Source organism: Vidua macroura, chromosome 14 (assembly GCF_024509145.1).
Source record: "Vidua macroura isolate BioBank_ID:100142 chromosome 14, ASM2450914v1, whole genome shotgun sequence".
Taxonomy (NCBI): Eukaryota; Metazoa; Chordata; class Aves; order Passeriformes; family Viduidae; genus Vidua; species Vidua macroura.
This window is the reverse complement of record NC_071584.1, coordinates 3479120-3500958: the sequence shown is the minus strand read 5'-3', so window position 1 is coordinate 3500958 and position 21839 is coordinate 3479120. Positions and strand designations below refer to the sequence as shown.

The window sequence follows — 21839 nt, the reverse complement described above, 5'->3', positions numbered from 1 at the left end:
GCGCGGCCCCGCCCCCGGCGCGCGCTGCGCAGGCGCGGCGGGAGGGCCGGCGATGAGCGTCCTGCTGCCCAATATGGCGGACTTCGACACGATCTACGAGCTGGAGGAGGAGGAGGACGAGGAGGAGCAGGATGAGCCCGAGCCCGTGGTGCGGAGCCAGGAGCTGCCCCGGCCCCGCGACGCGCCCGATCCCGTAGCGGTACGGGGCGCCGGGCACATCACCGTGTAAGGAAGGAGCGGGGGCAGCGTGAGGGGCCGGTGTGGCGGGGCGGTGGAGCCGGGCGGGAGCGCCGGGAGGGGTGAGGGCAGCGGGAGCACCGTGCCCCGGCCCTGTCGGCCCCAGCCTCCCGCCCCGCGGGGCCGAGAGCCGCAGCCCTGCGCCCCTCTCCCTTCTCTCTGTGAGGGAAACTGTGCTGTGAACGTGGGTATTTTCGGGTTGCTCGAGGAAACCCCCAGCCGTGAATGAACAGCCGGAGTTGGCTGTTGGGTGCAGAGGCTGCAGCGCAGCCCTGGCAGCCCTCCCTGGTTGCTCCTCTTTATCCAAACAATTTGTTAGATAAAAAGCAAAGTCCACGCAATGCCAGGACGAACAGCCTGTTCAAACCATCTCGCTGTGACCCCTGTGTGCCACAGCTGAGCCAGGGAGCCCCCACACTGCACTGCAGAGGAGGCTCCTGCCCGTGCTGTACTTTATCTGCCCCAAACTTAGTTGAGAGTTTGGTTTAGATTGAGTGTTTTTATCACTGGAACACAGCGTGAGCCAGAATGTTTGCTGCTCATTTAAACAGTTGAACAGAAGACGAGCAAGCTGTGTTTCCTTATATGTAATGTTTACTAGTAGGGATTTTCTTAGTATTCCTGCTCCAGCAAGCTGAAGAATTAATAGAAGCAAGTGCATCCTTAACAAGTTGTTGGTTGTCATGTTAATTTTCATGGCAGGGAGGGAGGTATTGAAATGTACGTATTGCAGAGACCCACCAAGCTTTTGTTGCTTTGGCTCTGTCTTTGGATTGCATAAAATTCACATTTCTTTCTGTAAGTAGGTGCAGCGTGATCTAAGTCCCTGCAGCAAAAGCACTGGGTGGGGAAGGCTCTCCCATGCCATGGGAAGTGGTGTTGGATCTGTATCCTCATGGAAGCCTGGATCAGGGTTGCACTGAGCTGGTGCCAGTGGGGAGTTGCTCTGCTGCAGCGCAGTGCATTTGCTCTGTGCAGATGGAATTTCTTTGTGTCCTCACCCCAGATAGCTGCTGGCCTGACTAAAGGAGAGGTGGAACACAAGCAAGATGCTCAGAATACCATGTACCCTTCTTAGGAGCTACCTGATTTGAAGTGCTGAACTGGAAAAAAAACATTACACACTCATCTGCTTTCCTTTCTGTGATGTTTTTTGTGTGTTAGTGATGTTACTTACAGTTCCTTCTTGGTTCCAGCATCTTTTTGGGATGGGCAGGAGCATCTCCAAGAACTAGTGATGTCCACATCAAAGAAAAGCACTCTTGTCAGGGAAGTGGAAATCCTTAGCTAGCTACGTGCCCTTGTAACCACCTCCACTGAATCCACATCCAACTTATTTTCCCTTTCTCCCACCCCTCTCAGCTTTCTTCCTGTAACAGGACCTACCTGCATGGTAGGAGGCAGCTTTTATCAGCTCATGCTGTATTTTTAGATCTCCTTATACTGATAAAACCAGTTATTGGATGTTACCAATAAAATGCAAGTAAACCCTGGACACTGGAGTACATAATCCTAACCTCCTGTTAAATGGGAACTGGTTTGCTTCCCAAAGAGTTTGTGTTTTGGAACTCTGTCACTTTTTGATCACACAGAGGCTGCTGCTTTTGAAATCAGTTGGCTGCAGAAGCAGCCTGCTCCAGTTACTGAAGGGAGAGATGGCATCCAGGAAAACCTGGGATTGTTTGCTGAACCTGTCTGGAGTACTGCTAATGAAAAGGTCTGTCCTTACAAGTCAGACATTATTAAAAAAAGAAAAACAATTATCTTTATAAAGCCATTGTTTTCCTTGGATTTTTGTTTCAGATGTCTCCTGTTCCTCAATTGACACTGGCCTTCTTGAATACTTTTGGTGTATAGAGAAGGGATCATTCTCAAATTCCAGGGTCATCTGCTTCAGCTTTTCATGTCCAGTTCTCTTTTGAAACTCCTAAGCTGGTTGACTCAAACACTGTTAGTTTCTTGTAAGAGACTTTTTATTCTTATGACCTTGTCAGTGAGCTACTTGCTCTAACAGAGTAACTATTCTGCAGTATCCAACACTACTAAATATGAATTCCAGGAGTTTTCTGAGGGTATTTAGCAGGATCTTGCTTTTCCTACTTCATTTTGCCAGCCTAGAATACCCCTGTGTGTGGTAAGAGTGACCATGTAAAGTGTATTTGTTTTATTTTAGTCAGAGAGGACATGTATAAAAATGGTTGGCAAAATCTATGTTCATCTTGTCCAGGATTCTTTGAAAAAATTCTGCCATATTTATTGTTTTTGAAAGCTTTTTCATTTTAGCACAGATAAATTGCTAGGTCCTAGTGAATGCCTTTTCTTCTGCAATTCCATTTTGATAAGTTATAAACACCTTGTCTGCTGTTTCTCCCATACTCAGTGTGACTGATTGGTGCATCCAAGTATCTCCACACAGGCATGTGTAGTGAAGACTGAGTCATGCCTAGCAAAGCAAAGGCAATAACTTCCAAAAACAGAGCAGTAAGCAAATTGTAACCTGGTTATGGGGTTTTATTTATCTGCTGTAATTTTTCCATATCATTAAATCCATTTGGATGGATGGTAATGAGGTAATGAAATAGCCATTAAACATATTTTTGCCATTAGTTTCCAGCTTCCTGTTGAAGTTTGCAAACCTCCTGGTCTTGGCTAGAAGTTAACTTTTGGTGTTCTATCCTGTTTTCTGTAGGAGTGCCCCAGGGACCCACAGTGCAGATGCTGATGAAAAGTTTATTTTCATCAGCTGGGGAAGGAAGAGCCAGTTGAGATAACATTTGAGTATTATCTGGTATTGTTCCACCTTCCACATATTTAAAATAGCAAATGACCTCAGCCTGCCACTCGTTACCAAAAACTTAATTTTCCAAAACATCATCTGTGGGTAAGGATTCTTGGATAGTTCTGTTGGCTGCACAGGAAAATGTTCTGAACTGGGGAATGTTAAATGTTCAAGGAGATTTCAGCTCAAGGCTCTTGAGGAATGTCATCTTTACCCTCTAATGTTGGCCAAAGCTCAGCTGATACCTCATAAAGAGCAGTGTGGGATCTGAGCTCTGCTCTTGCAGAGAGGTTAAACATAACCTGGATTAGGTGTGGGGAAAGGAGCTGTGCTAGAAGGGGGTTGGAGAGCTTCACTAAACAGGTTTAACTTGTGCAGTCTAGTAAGGCTGATTACTATCTATAAATACAAGAGTGGGAGAACTGAGAATGAGGTGAGGTTTAAGTCAAACAAAATAAAAAGGCAGAGCACCTTGAAATATTCTCTTCTAGATGTAAGAAAGTGTTTCTAAACTCTTCCTATTTCAGTTCTGGGACAGAAAACCTGAGCTCCTGCTTTGTAAACTAATAAAAAAACGTTATCTTGTGGTACCTGTTGCAGGTGAGGTTTGCAACTGGTGATTCAGGATGTTCATTTCAGCCTTTAACTGAGGGATTTATGCATTTCTCTTATTATAGCTCCCTAGGACAAGTTGTGTTCTCACCACTCTACAGATGGGGGAAAATGAGGTGATGAGATTTGCCTGATGCCATCCATGAAAACAGGAAAAGAAGGCCAGAACTGGCAAGTGAGGTCATCCTAGTTCTGTTGCAGCTTCTAGGAAACAGTGCCTGGCTTTTAGAGGTACTTGTCATGCAGTGAGAAAAGTGCAACCACAGGACGTGGGTGACTGATCTGAATTTCTAAATGTTACACTTTGGGCAGCTTGCACTGAGGAGTCACAGAACTGGCCCAGAAATAAATCACCACCAACTGCTGGTTTAAATGACTTAAGGGACAGCTACTGGAATTGATGTTGTCATGATTTTTAATCATAATTACTGAATTTTGGAAGATTTCATAGGCCTGCTCATGCTAGATCACTAGTCTGTTGTAGGAAGTCTAATTAAGTTAATTACCCCTTCATCAATACTTTAGATTTTAACTTCTTTACATGAAAGGTTCTAATAACACTTCAGTACTTTCACAAAGTTGCCTGTAAAGCTGTACAACTGTATAACATCCTGCTTCAATCTTTTTATTTTATTTGGTTGTTGAGTTGCCATCTAACAGGAGTTTAATGTTTCTAAGCCCTGTAGTAAATAATCACTGAATAGTGTGTAAAACTTCTAGAGATATTTTAGTAAAACTGCTAAAGACCACCAGTGATTCTGACTAAATATAGTATTTAAAGTATAGTTAAAACATAAAGTTACATTCTTTAGCCACTCACAGGTGTCAGTGTGAGAGGAGCCTTTCTGTAATTCAGGTTTCCTGGATGCGCTGCAACTGAAGGGAGTGTTTTGGCAACTAATAAAAATTTGGGCATTTTAGTATGTTTCATGACATCAGCTTTAAAATTTAACCCAAAACACATTGTGATCTTGCATTCCTAATCAGATTTATTAATCAGAAAGCACTAATTTATCTTGTTCTTTATGGAAATTATGCAATGGGAATTTTCATGAGTGTATTTGATCAGTGAGATAAAAGACACTACCTGTGGCTTAGGAAGTGTTTGAACTCTGAATGGTGGACAGTCAGAGGAGGGTTCTGAGGAACAGCTGGTACATGTTTGCTCTTTTTTTTCCATTTCTTTTGTTGTTTCCTAAGCTGCTGCTCCTGGCCACTGTAAGAATCAGTGTTGTGGACAAGATGGACCTTTGGCATGATTTAGTGGAATTGGTCTGTTAAATGGGTAGAGTAAATAATTCTTGAATTTTCCAGTAGTTCTTTTATTGTGTTGTCTGATTGCTCCTACTTTGTGATCATTCCAGGTTATTCCATTGCTGCTGCCCTGAAAAGTCTTGTGTTCCTCAAAGCAAGCTTGAGAATGTGCTTTATAATTTTAGTCTTTTTTTAAAGACTGAAAAGACTACTTCATTGCTCTCTAAGCTTCCTTAAAACTAAATATATAACATAACAAAACCTGGAAGATTTCAGCTTGAAAATGTACAAAATGTGGAGTCTGCCTTGCCAGATACAAAGAGAATGGAAATGTGCTATGTTAGTAACTTTTGTGCTTGCCTAAAATCTTACTGGTTTGACTGTTTGGGGGTTTTTGTAATGTTTTACACAACTACTGCTCTTTACAAGAGGCTCTAACTTAAATTATTCATCAAAGGACTGGCTTGATCTTCACCAGTGTTGTTGCCAAACATTTCAGTTACTGGATTTCTACAGACAACACAAGTTCTTCTGTTCTGCCTCTCTCTTCTTCAAGGTTGATTTGACTTTTTGTTACTTGGGAACAATTTCCATTGTCAGGTTTGGGTATCTGGGGTATCACACATGCACAGGAGTGTGTATGTGTGATCTAATGATGGGCACTGATGTCCAGGGGAAGGTGTTGGAACCTTTAAGGTCCCTTCCAACCCAAACCATTCCACAGTTCTGTGATATTTCAGCCATACTGGTATTGGTACCAGGGACCAGTTTGGAGTATGGCAGGTGTCAGTTTGACTCAAAGCAAAGTTTGTTTCTTCAATAACTCCTGCAATACCAAATGTATTTGTGCTCTTCTTTTTGGCAGTGTTTCTTTCAGGTATTTTGATTTTTTTGAACACATATACTCAGGAGATAGTTTAGCAGAGCTGACTTGATGTACAATATATTTAACTTTAATCAATCATACAGATTGTAGCTGAGGGCCAGCTGCTGCTGTAATTTGTTAAATTACTGAATTTTAAAGGTTTAGGAGTTTTGGAATAAGTGGTAACAGGTTTACAAGCCAAATCCAGCTCTGTGAGCTTTCGCTGCTTCTAATGAAAACCTTTTGCTCAAACACCAAAACACTTCAATGAAGAGCAGCCACAGTGGTACCCAAAACTTAATTTTCTTAAAGTTCATAGTTGTTGCAAAAGTCTCTTTTGTGTAGACTCTTACGAGGTACGTTAACTCAGCCCAAAGGAAGTTTTTAAAACCACATGGTTATAAAATTCTAAGATGATGATGAATGGGTTCCTTAAAACAAACTTCATCTGTTGCATGTGGAACAATTGCGTGTGTAAGAAAATAAAAGGGTTGTTGAACCTGGGATTTCATAGCTGGAGGGTTTTTTCTTACAAAAGTCAAAGATTGAATCTTGCTGCCATCCAATTGGAAAAGAATTTTTGCACTTCTGGAGGTACTGAAGTAAGGCACTGAGCTGTGTTTCTGTCTGGAAATGACTGAATGGCACACGAGACCTTGTATTAACTTAGATCAAAAGCTCATGAAATAATGCAAATGTAAGGGCAAAAGAAATTAATAGTGGTTTCTTTTTAAAGTAAAAACTCTTATTACATTTTTTTATTAAGGGAAACAAAGTAAGTTAGGTGGAATATATTTTGTTTGTCTCTTTTGTTTTCAAGGTTTGGCTTGAGCAACAAGTTTGATACAGAATTTCCTTCTGTTCTGACAGGGAAGGTAAGTGTGAGATTAAACTGTTCTTTTCAATGGGAGGAGCCAGTGCATCCAGTGGTTTCTGTGTTGGATACTTAGAATGAACCCACTAAAAACTGTTACCTGTGGCCTGTGTGACCCAGCTGCTCCCTGCCCAGTCCCTCAGTGTAGCTGGAAACAAGAAGGAAGGATTTGCAGTGATTGTTATCATTATTGACATTCCAAACACAGCAAAGCTCACCATGGATCCTACTTGTTTCCATGCAGACATGAGAGCAACACTCACTTAACCTTGCTTTTTAAATACCTGGAGTTTGTGCTCCCTCCTGGATGAATTAAATCAGTACAAGTACTAGACCTCTCTTTTGAGTATGCCTGCCAAGCCTTGAGTTTGTTTAGACAAATCTTTGGAAGTGAATCTGTTTTATCTGAAGCTTTACAGAACAAAACATAGTGTTAAATCTACAAATTAAGTAGGTTTTTAGAACATTTTCAGAAATACCATTTAGTTCTGAAAATTAGTGGTGACAAGTCTCTTGCTTTCTCTGGAGTTCTGTCATCTTACTTAATGCAAGTGTAAGAAACTGTAATTTGTAGCTATTAATTCAATCTTCACTAAATTCTTAGTTAGTTTTAAATCATTTTTGTAATTGTATTTTTTTAAATCTTTTAATTATTTAATACTTTTTCTCTTGATTTTTTTTCTTCCTGCTGTTTCACTGTCTAGTGCTTTGTTTTTGCTTTGATTTATATCCCCCTCATGTATCTTTTCCAAAATTTGAGAAGAAAAAAGTTTATTTGGCTCTTTCTACTTTGTCTCCTGTCATCCCATAGAGCTGCACTCCCTCTGCAGCGCCTTGCAGAGGTTGAGTCATACCAACAATCCACTAAACACAGCTGAGTGGTTGCTTCTGCTTCTGCCAGATCCATCTGGGCTTTCTTCTCCTGCATTTTCATACCAGAGTACAATGAATAAAACCCTGTGTTGAGGTTGTCCAGCTGTTCTGACAGCACTACCCCTGAAAAGCAGGATCTGCTTGGAGTTTTTGGGTGCTGAAAATCAGTCTGGGAATTTTAGGATCTCACTGAGCTCAGAAAGACAAATCCTACTGATTCCAGTGTGAGGGCTGCTGACAACACTTTGCATTTCACCACCTTGTCTGAGGCTTATTCTTTTCTGGGAAGCTCTTTCTGATCACTGAACAGCCACAATACATTCTGGAAGAAACTATTTTTATGTTCTTTTTCTCAAGTTGTAGTTTATTATAAATAAGCCTGTAGAAAATCCCAGGCAAGAAACATTAAAACTAAATTTAATGATATCATGTCATGTCTTTCTGTCTCTCTAAAATATATTTGGGTTATTAAAAAAACCAACCTACAACCAGGTCTACACTTTTTAATACCCGCATCAGTGGCTGTCACATTTTCCACTTGACTGTCCTCCTCTTGTTAAATAGACAGTGAAAGAAAGCTTAAATTAAAGTTCACTTGAGTGCTTGGACTTAATTTAGCAAAGACCGAAAAGAGGAAATTCTTCTGTGGGCATTTACCCTTCTTGTTCTGTGGGTGTAATCAGTGCTACAGGAGTGGCATGGGCAGGGATTTACTGTATACAGGGATGCTCCTCTGTTGAGAATCTTGATATTCTGTTATCTTGTGGATTTGAGGGGCTTTCTGAGCAAGGAAATGAATTCCCTTTTGTCAGGGGAAAACGCCAATCAAATAAGATAGTAAACACATTTTTCTTCCTGCCTGCCACCACTGCTATGAAAGACATTAAAAACCACAGCTTTTAATGTGGGACTTCCGGTTTTTAATATTTCAGTCAATTGCAAGAAATAAAGAATTTCCTTCTTCCTCTGGTTAAGGCAGTCAATCATCTTAATCCCTATTGAAAATGAAAATTCAGTAATTTTTTCCAGTAAGACGTTTTTCTTCAAATACCCTTTTAAATAATTCACAATAATCAGTACCATAGTCAACTGAGACCCCACTTTAACATCCTCTGTTGTTAAAATGTAATTTTTTTCTTTTTATGAAATCAAAATTTATGAATAACAGTGACTGTTTATATTTACAAATTGGGATTAAAATGTTTACTCTGAATTTGCATTGGTCCTAGCTACTCTAACATAATGTCATAGTTTATTCATATTGCCTGTGTAACATTAAGTTGAATGGCTTTGCTGTCCTCTGTGAATTGATATTAATAATAAATCCCATCTGCTAATGGAATGTAAGAGATGAAGCCATTAGATGGGCTTGATGGAGTTCTCAGTGGTACTGGTTTTCTTTAGAACAAATACAGATGTAAAAGATGTAGGTTTTTAAAGCAGGATGAAAATCCTAATTAGAGAAAACTCTGTAGCTGTACCTTTCTCCCAGAAGCACAAACTTTTGGGATTTATGCCACATTCTTGTGTTAGTAGTTTCCTTAAGCTTCCTGCCCTTGGTTTGTCCATCCACATTGTGATGGCAGCAAACCTCTGATTTTCTTTTTCTGAAATCTGGAATCGCCCTCCTCCTTCACCTATTTTTCCAGTCTCCCAGTGTTTACAGAGACTGCATAGCTGTTGTAGGTTAGCCTAGAGCTACATGCTTGTAATTACATCTTCAGTGATTAATTGAGACTTGATTTCTTGCTTTTCTTGGGAGAGGTGAATGTGTACATTTGAGGGTAAAGCATAGACAATAAAATAATAAAGGAAAGGTAAATCCCAGGTACCTCAGATGTTTGGCGTAGCTAATTCAGCTGGATTAATATTTGTCTTGCAGGATGAGACAGAAACTCACCTGGTTTGTAAATCTCAAGCCAGGCTTCTTTTCAGAGGAACATTATAAGAAAAGATTTGACTACACTTAATACAGAGGCAATATTTAACTTTTAATAATGTAATTGGACCTTGGCCTAAATTGGAATGCTGGTTAAATTTAAATTCTGTGTGCTACAGGTTTACAGGATTATTAATTCTCTTAAACAAGCTTTTAACAAAATATTCTCTGTGATATTGAGCACAGTAGCACACACTGCTCCAGGTGACCAGAAGATGATGGAGGCAGTGATCCTGAAGGGGAAAAGTGGAATTTCCTGCTCTGATCTTGAAACAAAAGGGGTCCTGCCCAGAGAGGAGTGTGCAGTGCAGGGCAGGGTGAGCCATAAAGTGAGGGCTGGGCATTGTGGTGCCGTTGTGCCGTGTGATTGATAGGGCTGCTGATCATGATGACTGAAGGAGAAAGATCAGGCCTGCTGGGCCTTGCTGGCTCCCTTCCTGTGTTTGGAGATCCTCTGCATCCTGTTGTAAAATATTATGACACCCCCTCCTTTCCTTTTATGTTTTTTTGTTTTGTTTTGTTTTGTTTTGTTTTTTTCCCTCCTAAAAGGAGCCAATGTCCATTCCTAAGGTGTACAGCACAGCCAGGAGCAAAGTGCTTATCTCATTCTTTTCAAGAGCCAGACACAAACTCTCCAAGAGATTTCCAGAATTACTCAAAACTGAGCTTTCTTAGCGAGCTGTCTTTGTGCAGGAAGAGCTGGTAATTCTGTTTGTTTGAAATACATCAGCCCTTTCACATACACCTTTCAAAAGCTGTACCTGCAAGAAGGCAAGAGTTTAAATTGTGTCAGAAAATCAACAGTTCTGTGGTGACTTTCATTTGGATTCTGTTTTATTATTAGATTAGAACAATTATTTACAGGTATTTTCTTCTTAATCACTGTGAAACAACGCTTAACTGTCACTGAGCTGTAAACTGAGCAACAAAATTGTGATTTCTTCTGTTTATCACAACATGAGGCTTATCCTGATCTCCACTTCCTTTAGTTTCAGATGAAGATGTGTCATTAGTGACAGAAATATTTGTTGTGATTCCATTTCGTAAAGCCAGAAACGATCCAATAGTTGGCATTAGTCAAAAGCATCTTAAGTAATTTCATCTTATGTCATAGCCAAGAGATTCACCTTTACATGAAAATATTTGGTGAAAATATTTGGTAGTGGTGCTTTCATAATATTGTATTAAGGTAAGCATCAGCCCAAAACTCCTGAAATGGGAATTTTCTGTTGCTTAGTGGCATCCAAAGTTGGATTCTGGTTTAGCCATTTGTTCTGCAGGAATGAGAATGCTTCAACTTTCATCTTAAAATGTAGGAACATGTTAACCTGATGTGAACAGTGACTCCCTAGAAATTATCACAGGAAGAGGGACTCTCCCTGGGCTTTCTTCTTAGGTCCCAAATTTTTCTGCCAGCTGTGATCTGAGAATCTGGTTGAGTTCTCTTTGTGTTGGATGTTACTACTGATAAGGGTTATTCTTGTTAAACTAAATTCTGGGCTGTGCCATTCCATTGTCTTTGGCAAGTTTGTTCAGCTGGATTTGGAGGTTGGGCTGTGTTGCTGTCAAGGTCCAGTAAACTTTGTGTCTGAGGGGAAAGGAAACAATCTTTTTTCTTTGGGAGCCTCATTACAAAAGTATAAATGGGTTCTAGGAAAAAAAACCTACTTATTTTTATATTTCACGTAAACAGAATATAAAATTCTAAAAGATTTATCAAAGGAAGTGCCATTTGTAGATATCTAAATATGAGGCCCATGGAAACTTCCTTAGGAGTTGAAAATGCCAATTAATGTGGGAATCTCAGTTTACTTTGAGGCAGTGACTGCAGCAGCTGCCTGAGGTTACTGGAAACCAGCAGCCCAGATGTTCTTTCCTACAAAATGCTCTCCCACATTGAAGATGAAATGGTTTTGCTCTGTGCATCTGGTATTTGTTATATCCCAGTACAAGATCTGGCACTGGCAAAAAAATCCATAAAATTTTGTTCTAGAGACATGCAAGTACAGGATAGTTTACCACATTACAATGGGATTTTTTCATAACAGTTGTCCCACTACAAAGGATCTCGGGGGTTTTCTTTGATCATTTTTTTTCCCCTAAACTAACGCATCTCTTGTAAAACAGACAATTGTTTTTAGTTGCTCCATTTGTAGATGTAAAACAAAATAGTCTATTTAATGTGAGAGGGAGGCAAAATAATTACTTTCTATGTATTTATTAATTCCTGCTATAAAATAATCACAAATTAAGTTCTCATGTTATTAACTGTAGGCCTGGCTAGTGTGCAAGCCCAGCTGCCCTTTGACTCTGTAGTGCCTGGTGACCTGAATGGCCAGGAAACAGATGTTGTATTTATTTACTCCCTTCCCTGCAATGCTTTAAAGAATTCAGCTCAATAGGCAGGGGCAGCAGCATCAGGTCCTCTCCATTTCCTGCCCCGTGGCTTTGCCCCTGCTGAAAAGGATCTTTGTCATTAAATGAACTTTTGTTGGTGTTGCTGCCCTTGTCTGCAGAGTCAGATGAGCAGAGTTGGGCTGGCTTGGGTGGGGGTTGTGGAGCACTTGCACAGCTTTGTGTACAGACTCACACTGGAGATTTGCATCAACATGGCAAGGAGGTAGGAAAGATGGGGTTTTTAATTGTTCTGAGTTGCTTGCCTGGTCAAGTCTCTTGTTGGTCCTGATTTTTTCTGCTTTGTGTATTTGAATGCTGGATTGTATTAGAGTCAAGGGTGTCATCTTGGAGTCACTGCCTCAAATCCATGTTTGACTTGTCAGATGGAAGTGACTTGCATTCTGTAGGGAGATGAGAGATTTGGGGTATGTGAGTAGGTGAAAAATGCAGTTATTGGAGAAAAGAGCTCCTTTCTGATACAAAATGGGGGTTCCACTGTGACTCTGCAGTGGCAATACAGTTGTAAAATACTTATTCCTGAATTTCAAAAAGCTAGTTTTCAGTAAGTAGGCTTTATTCCTAACCCTGTACAAGATGCCTTGCTCTGCCTTAAATACAGTCCAGTGTATTTCTTTCAAGGCTTCCCTATTTTAGGAAGCAGCCACAAGGGAAGTTGTGGCTTAATTATGGACCACATCGGGAAGTTATTTGTGGACAAGGCCTTCACCCAGGCACAGTGTAGACTTAGATTGGTGTGACACTAATTTGGACAATATTCTCCCTTTCTGTGGTACCTACTTTTACTGCAATGCTCCCACATTCCCTTGGAAAGCAGACATCTGTCATTCTTCCATGGTTTTGCTCAGTGTAGCCAGTGCATGTATTGCCCAGCTGTGTCCCAGTTCTGATTTTGTCTGGGCCCATTGTGTTTTCAGGCCCATTTATTAATTACTGGTGCAATAAATACAGATGAGGCTGCTCATCTAAAAGATGTTTGGCTTTTGAACTCAGGTTTGTGCAGTGCACACACCAGAAATGAATTTGTTGCAGGAAAATTACTATTCATGCTCACTGGGTGACCAGTGCTTTAGAAGATTGTGTCATTTCCTGTTTCATTTTAACCTGCAGAGGCAATTTCTGAGAAAATACACCTGTGCTGGCTCTCCCTGAAGTTGAGCCCTTCTGTTGCAGGTAGCCCCTGAGGAATTCAAGACCAGCATCAGCCGAGTGAACGCCTGCCTGAGGAAGAACCTCCCTGTCAATGTGAAGTGGCTGCTCTGTGGCTGCCTGTGCTGCTGCTGCACTCTGGGCTGCAGCCTGTGGCCCGTGGTCTGTCTTAACAAAAGAGTGAGTCCTTGTTTCATCTTATTCTATGGATTTTTTAATTATTGGTAGGATTAAATAACTTTTCATAATATCTTCCCCATTTTAAAATCCCGCTTTGGCCTCACATTCAAAAGGTTATTCTGATTTCCATCTTAGAAAATATAAAAAATTTGAAATTACACCAAATTACCAGTTGACTCAATAGTTTTAAGAATAGCTGATCTCATCTCAGTTCAAACAGGATGGAATATATGATACTCTAAATTTCCAGGACTTATCAAGGTCTAAGAATTGAGTGCAGAACTGAGCCTTCATGACCTTCAAAGAGTGGCAGAATGTGACCGAAAAATCACTTCTCCTCTTCACACCCCCCATCCCCACTCCTCCATCCCCCAAATAAATATTTTTTAAATTTAAAAATCACTTTTTTGTATGCTATAGACACCATAATGTTTCAGAGCTGTGGTTTATTTGCCGTATTTTACTGTTCTGTTTCTGTTAAGAACAAGTACAAATTTATTTTCTAAAGACTTCCCCCCAGCACAGTTGACAACTCCTGTAATCGGGTCCAAAGTAATAATTTTGAAAAGCACTTTAGTCAATTACCTCTGTGGTTTACATTTAGAATTGATTTATCACAGCAGTAGATATTGAGGAAGTGCATTAATGTGTTAACTTGTTGAAGTGCTCATCACTGAAGCTGCTTCACTAAAAAGTTACAGGACTTGTTTTAGTTCATTTAAACTGTTTTTATAAACTTAATTATTGCAGAGGTTTATGTCTGAGATATACAAAAGGAGTATTTGCAGTTTTAAAGCTATTTTTAATATCCCTGTACCAGTGAAAATCTAAATAAATGCCCATGTGGTGGTGTAGTATTAATTATATGAAATTCTCAAGGCTACAGAGAATATGCACCAAGTAGGGAAAATGATGGCTCTTCTGTGGGGGTGTGAGGGTGGTAACAACCATGCAGTGATTAAAATTAAATGTATACCATGCAGGATCATCACAGTTGTCTCTTTGTGACCTTCAAAATCTCTGAAACTTGAGAAATCATCTCCTCTCCACAGTCATGGAAAGAGCAGGAAACGAAGGGACACATTTGGTAGCCAAGAGTTGAAAATAATTTGTTGTGAACTGGAGTTTGGTGGTCAGGGATTTTTCCAAGATCCTAATCACAATTCCCTTAGCAAAATCTGGAAATTAAACGTATGGAATCTGTGTTTTCAGCAGAACACCTGCAGTGAGTGCAGGATTTGGCCAGGAGACTCTGTTTTGTTGGCTGTGGGAGGTAAAAACACCAAATTCAAAAGGATCTCTTACTAGCTAAATGAACTCTGGAAAAGCCACAGGCCTAAGTTGGACTTGATCTTAGAAATTTTTCCAGTGATTCTAAGTTAACAAAAAACGCAGGAGTATTTTTCCTTCTTTGAAAAAAGGGGGAGTGGGGGGTTGAAGTGATAAGATTTCCATGTATTTCTTCTTTGTGTTGTTCTACTTCTATAAAACTTAACTTACTATAAATTAAACTTAGCCAGAAATGCAGTAGTGAGAGCCTTCTGGATAAGACCAGCTGCTGAACCATTTCTGATACACTTCCTTTCTAGACTAGAAGATCAATTCAGAAGTTATTAGAATGGGAAAATAACAGACTATATCACAAGGTAAGAAAAGAGTGCTTGGTTCTTTCAGCTTTAAGAATATTGGCAATGAAGGATTTTACAGTCTTGTCATAATTCCATACTTTATACTGATCCTAAAGAATAGATCCTAATAATTCAGTATTGCTAATGCTTGTTGCATTACACATCCAAACAAGGCTGTGCTAATCCTTTGTTAATTATTTCCTTAGCTTGGTTTGCACTGGAAGCTGAGTAAAAGGAAATGTGAAACTAGCAATATGATGGAATATGTGAGTATTGCTTGTTACTTATTGCTATTCAACAGAACTATGATTTAATAGAGAAAATCCTTCACTTAGTGACCCTGTGCAAGAGGATCTCCCAGACAAATGTGCAGTTTGGTCTGTAATTTGGAATGAGGGAGACCCACTGGGACTTCCTGCATTGGAGTGATTCCCACACCAGCACCAGTCCATAGTTCCTTAACTCTTACTCACCTTTACAGTGGTATTCAGAACTCCTTTGATTCAAATAATTTTGCAGAAGTATTGCATCTTTACAGTAATGTGGATTTTTGGTTGGACATTTTCTTTTGTGTTTTTGGTTTGTTTTGGTGGGGTTTTTTTTCTGCCAGCTCTAAATCTCACATGGTTGTAAATAAGAACAGACCTTGTAGGAAAGCAGAATTTCAAATATTTCCGTGGTTCTATCACTCCCCTATCCACTTTAACATGTAACGGTGAAGATTGTGTAGGCTTTAGGGAAAGAGATCCACCCCTAAAAAAGCCAAGCACCCCAGAGTCCCTCTATTTCAGAATGACTGGAATCTCTGCTTTGTTACCCTGGGGAATATTCCCTCCTCACAGACTATCTCAGATATATTTAGTCATAAGAATTAGGTAATATTCATGGAAATTGTGCTGAAGCTTTGAACTTTTTGGTTACTGTCTTCTGTTCTTGTTTTTTTCCCTTCTTCAACAGGTAATATTAATAGAGTTCTTACCAAAATACCCCATATTTCGACCTGACTGAGGAACAACATTGGTCTCTCATGTTACCTGTCATTTTCTACCCTTAGTGCCTTGTAGATGGTTTTGGAAAGAAGATGGTCTACTTTGCTGTGACTTAAAAAGGTTCTTCAGTAGAGATCTTCCTTGCTGTTACTTTCTTTTGTTAAGAAGAGAACAATTTGCACATTTTTTATGTTAAATGAGGCTTCTATGTTGCACTCTGAATTTTTAACATTACCAATAACTGATAGAGTTGCCACTAGGGATCTTAACATCAGTGCTGCTTAAACTTGTTCTGAGCATGCTGCCTTATTAATTTCTCTCTTTGCTGTCCTCCAATGTGCATCCTAAAGCTGTGTCATCCTATATTTCATCCTAAGTGTTGCAATCCTAGAAACCCTCAGTAGGAATGTCCAGGTAAACTCCAGTAGTAATGATTTTAGTAGAACCTGCTTGCATAGGACTTGCAGTCAACAGCACTGGTTTTGTCCTGCACTTTGCAAAATCATCATTTACATTTAGGGGGTTCTTTAGTTTACCCACTATGGATTTGTAAATATTGACTCTTTGCATAATGTAAAGTGTGGTATGCCAAGGTTTACAGAATGTATTTTAGCTCTTATTCTATTGCCAACAGTCCCCAGCATCTGTTCCATGTGCTCCTTCCCCTGGGATTGTACAGCCCCACCCACACTGGTTTTATGGGAAAGCCATTAATAGTTTGTACATATGTCAGATGTGTAGGGCTCAGTTGCACTTTGTTTAGTAAATGGATGAAAAATGCATAGCATTTCTGTCTTTATTTTGAAAAATACTTCAGGTGGTGTTTGCAGCACCTGAAATACAAAGCTGAAACCTTCACCTCTGCAAAAGCTGCATTTGTGGGGTAGATGGCAGCTGCTATTAACATAATACCCTAAAGTCTCTTTTGAAGTGAGGAATATATATGGATGTTCACTTCTGTTTTGTTTTGAAGTCAGGAAAAATTAACCTCTAATTGGAGATCCTCGTTACAGAAGAGAAAAATTAGAAACAGCCAAATCCAAGCTGAAGTAGCACCTTTGTTACTGTTGTGGTGTGGTTGTACTTCAGCATTTTCACAGTTAAGTGACATCAACCTGTTTCCAGTGGAAATAGGTTTTATCTCAGTCAAAGTGGAGTTTCAAAACATGCTGAGGGGAGGAAGTGCAGCAGTTGAAAGGGCTCCTGAATATGTTTTGGCAGTCAGGCACTGTCTGGAGAGCCAGGAAAGCCTGGTGGGATTCAGTATTATTTTGGATTCTTCCCTGTTTGCCTGATCTCAGGAAGGGAAGTCATTGTAGAAAAACTTCCTCTAATGGCTGGCCTAAGCAAGAGCACTCGATAAAAGAAAGCAAATGGAAATTGTTGCAAGTTCCCTGCCTTTCCTAACTAGAAATAACAAAGCCCAGCAGACAACTGAGCATTTGCAACTTGTGGTGGATTTCATTATCGGTGTCCAGGCATTTCTTTGCAGCATCTTGACTCCCTGCAACATCATCCCAAGTTGCTTTTTAGTTTCAGGGTGACTTGGGGTTTCCTCTGAATGTATTTGCATCTCTGCAGTTTGCAATATGCTATTAAAATACAGTATTTGTAAGACCATTGCATCCTAATACCTGTAAAAGGTTAGATTCCTTGTACACAGTGTTTACAGAAGGCCAGTTTTATGCAAGTTGTTACTCAAAGGGAAGTTGGTGCTGTTTCCTGTCCCAGACTGATGGTTCAGAGTTTGAAATCTGCACATTTCATGCAGAAACTTCGTTTGACTGGTAGACTGGTGACAATTAAATGTGTAATTGCATTTGTAACATGAATAAAAACCTCCTGTGTTGTTTGAAATTATCATTAGCTACACCTTGCAACTCAGATTTCCATTGCAGAACCAAGCAAAGTGTTGTCTCCATTTTATTTCTTTTTTTTCTGGGGATGAGTGCTAACTGGAAGCAGAGAAAATAATGGCAGAAAGAGGCAGAGTAAACCAAAACTGAAATGGCACACCCAGTTCTTTCTTTGGGTCTCACTGACTAATGAGTTTCTGGAGTATTTAACAGAACAATGAAGTTTCTTACTGTTCTGCCAGAACTTTGTTGTGCAAAATACTCAAGAAATCTCAGCAGGTTCTGATTTTCTTCTTCATACAACTCTATTTTCTCCCTATACTTTTCCAGGTGGGAGAACAGGCATTTCCCATGGAACCACAGAATGGGTTGGGTGGAAGGGACCCCAAAGCTCCTGCCATTCCACCTCCTCCTTCCACTAGCCCAGGTTGCTCAGAGCTCCGTCCAAACTGGCCTTGAACACTTAAGCACATAATATTAATTTGTAAAGTTTACATTTTAAGTACATAAATCCTGTACATTTTAATTTGTTTTTAATTATTAATTGTGCAGTCTTCAAACCATGAATGGGTCTCGTCTTTGTGTTTTAATTGACATTTAATTATGTGGCCGTACATAAAGAACGAGAGCCAAACCTGTCATTTACAGTAAGCTCCGTGTTTTAATAAGTAGATAAATTTGCATTAAAATGCAAAACCAGCAGCAGTATTATATTTGCATGTGAAAGACACAGGATTCATAGCTCACTGGAAGGTGAAGGCAGCTGGCAGTACTGCTGTGAACTCTGTGCACAGGTTCTTTTTGCTTGGGCTGTCTTTTAATACCAAAACATCACAGGTAATTCTGTCTCCCGAGACTGGAAATCTCATTTTTGACAGTAAATGATCAGCATGAGTTGGTGAGGTGTTCATGGAGGATATCTGTCAGAATTCGTAGCAATGTAGCAGATTCATGTCAGCAGAGTGAGTGGAAGTGGTAAAGAAAGTGCCTTGGCTGGTTCCAACACCATTGTGCAGAGAAGGAGAAAAGGGAACTGACTGGTCCCTCTCAGGAGTGGGAGTTTGCAGCAGATTTTTAAAAGCAGCTACTGTCTACCAAATCAGTGTTTATTTCTTCACATCAACATGTTGACACTAATTTTGTTTCTAGATGTTATCCAGGAAATCTTTGGGTTTGTAGCTAGAAAGTTTTGTATCTGGAGAGTACTGAAGGAGTGCAGAACTCTGGCAGAGCATCAAAGCTCTTCCTTAGTGATTCCCCACCTGCTCCTGCAGAGGTGTTTTCCCAGAGGAGAAAACAGAAGTGTTCAAACATGCACACCCAAGTCTAGGGAGTGTGAGTTCAGTTGTAAATTCCTATTAAACAGAGAAAAAACAATTATTAAATCTGGTGTGGTTTTGATAAATACAAAAAAAAAGTTCTGATGCTCTTCTTTATAGGTACAAAACTCCATATGCAAAAATTGATGTTTATTATTGTCCCACTGACAGTTTACTACGTTTTCTTGTCAACACACTACCATTGGAGCAATAAAAATGTCAAGCTATTAACATTCACCATCAATATTTATCACTTTAGTAAAGCAATGTTATGTGATTCTTCTGCCATTCTTTTGTTTTCTGCTTTTGGTGTTCTTACAGTGTTGTAACATACTTGTATTGCTTCTGAAAAGTGGTTTTGTTTAAGCTGTATGAAACTGTGTTCTTAACACTTTTATTCTGTTTACAAGTGAACAGCCACTTTTTTAACAGGACCTCACATCTGGAGAGTTTTCTCTCCATTTTTTATTTTAAATGAAAATAAAATTCTAACTGAGCTTGCTTTCTATAATTTACTGCACTGGCTTGTGCCATTGAAAGAAGCTGGAAGTCAGACATGCTTCATCACTTTGAGACATTTTTCTTTAATTAAATTTAAAGATTAAAACCTTGAGTAGTGCAATGTGTTTATGGAAAAAAAAACCTGAAATTTTTTGCGTCTTTCCTTGTAGAGGTGTTTTAGTGGGATGGCAGCAGTGGCGGGGTGTGTCTAAATGAGACACACCTGATACAGCCAGGCCAACGACCTTGGCTTATTCAAAGAACAAGACCTGGAAAGCTTGGGAAGGATTTCCAAAGATGAAAACTGCAGAATGATCATCATATCTGATTTTCCTGGTGATCCACCTTCCTGCCAGGACAGTGGTGGAGTCTCCATCCCTGGAAGTGTTGGAAAATGTGTGGATGTGGCCCTGGAGGACGTGGTTTAGTGGTGACCATGGTGGTGCTGCTGGTTAATGGTTGCACTTTGGTGATCTCTTTGCCAGCCTTAACAGTTCCATTATTTGGTTGGTGGGCTCACAGACCTTCCCTGGTAAGGGAGAAAGGAACCTCTCCCTGCAGTATTTCTCTCCAAAAGCAGAGGTTTTCTCACACCTCCCAGGGAGCCAGCCTGAGCAGGGACAGTGTGTGAGGGTGAACAAATCCTGGCTTCCAGAGGGGTTTGTGCCCAGCACAACACAGCCCTTTGTGTGTGTGACCAGCCTGGCTTTGGAGCTGTGAAAGCAGGACTTAAATCTAAAGCCTTTGGCTCATCCCTGAGGGAAAAGCACATTCCTGAAAGGGGCATGTGCAATGTTTTTGCTGGAAGTTGTTTTGGGCAAACCCAGGGCTGCTGGAGTATGGAGCTGATCCTGGATGTTGGCTGAGAAAAGCAGGGAATGTTTCTAATGTTTCTGGGATGTTCAGCCAAAACGGGATGAGGGGCTGAGTCAGGAGTTAATCCCCTCAGGGGCTTTAGGAGATGTAATTGCCCAGACTTAGCAGCAAAGGCCTGTGTTAAGGATATTTGGGATTTGGCCCTGACTCTATTGGAAGGCAGTCTCGGACCTGTTGGTAGAGCAGCTTGCTGTGGTGTCTGTGCCAGTGTATTTATAATGCTGTGTCTGTCATCACTTGAACTGTTCTAGCTGAGTTTATTTTTTTCTAGTGAAGCTTGGAGAGACTTAAACCCTTCATTTCTTAGACCAAATTAAATGTTAGCCTCCTCTCAAAAGAAAAGTTCTGTTTCTGTTCATCCTGCTTGCATTTATTTGAATTAATTTTCCTTGAATAGGAGTGACCAGGAACAATATTCCAGTTAGTGGCTCATGGCCAAGGCACCAGTGTTGATAGTTCCCTCTCTTGTGTGAAAAGAATGTGATCCATTAAATTTAAAGGGCCACATTTGTCTCCTTAGCGGCTGTATTTCTGATCCATAGCTGTTCTGTGATAAATCTGGGGCTATTTCTCTTCAGCCACTTGTAGTTTATACAAGTTCCCTGCAGACACTCATTATCAGTCCAGATTCAGCATCTGACACTTTATACTGGTGAATCTCTCAATACTTCCATTACTGTGTCCTCCCTGTCCTCCAGTTCTCCTTGTATTTGTGCTCCCAGTCTTCCTGTAAAAAGTGTTTGTCACAGGCTGATTCAGTCTGCAAAATTAACACAAATGAGTTTACTAAAATGATTAGTTCCCAGATTGATGCCTGGATTTTGCGTATGATTTTCTAAATGCCCTTTTACTTACTTAGTCCCTGACTTGCTTTAATTATTTCTGTTATTTCTACATCTGACTGAATCAGTAATTTCCTTGTTGTAGTTTATCTGGGAGATCAAATCTACCTGGACTTGGTTGATTTACATCTGGTTATTTTATAAACATGCAAACAGCAGATTTGGGTCTGAGCTAACCTGTTGAATTCTACATTTTCCCTAATCACTAAAGGTGTTTAGGTAATGATCCTTTCAACATATTCATATTTTATCTCACATTCTTTATGTAAACCTTATGATCTATAGTAGCCTTTCTTGAGCAGTAAATTAAAATTTCTGCAGGAAATAGGTTTGTATATTTGTATTCAGTGATAAATATAACCTGAGATTTTGGCTAGAAAAGAAACACTTCTTCACAACAGAGCTAGTCCCATGGGATAGGTAATAAAATTGGAAAGAGGAATTACAGTATCTCTCAGACTAATAAGAACTTAAAATTAAAAGGCAAATATTAATCAAAAGGTGATGACTGATCTGTATTTACTGTAAATTATACAGTATGCAAGCCTGGAGGAGTAATTGAAAACTACTGATTCTCCAGACAGTTTTTACAACAATCTCCTTGGACATTTTTGACAGTGAAGTGTCTGAACAGAGCAGCCAAAGGAATTC

General features: G+C 40.0%; 1 protein-coding gene across 1 annotated transcript; it reads left to right on the top strand.

Moving 5' to 3' along the window:
- Positions 1-2: 2 nt before the first annotated feature.
- On the top strand, positions 3-19582 carry CHIC1 (cysteine rich hydrophobic domain 1). Its single transcript, XM_053989849.1, has 6 exons — positions 3-225; positions 6568-6622; positions 13022-13177; positions 14767-14823; positions 15012-15071; positions 15763-19582. The coding sequence occupies exons 1-6, from the start codon at positions 53-55 to the stop codon at positions 15811-15813; spliced, it is 552 nt and encodes a 183-aa protein (XP_053845824.1). The 5' UTR covers positions 3-52; the 3' UTR covers positions 15814-19582.
- The last annotated feature ends 2257 nt before the right edge of the window (positions 19583-21839 follow it).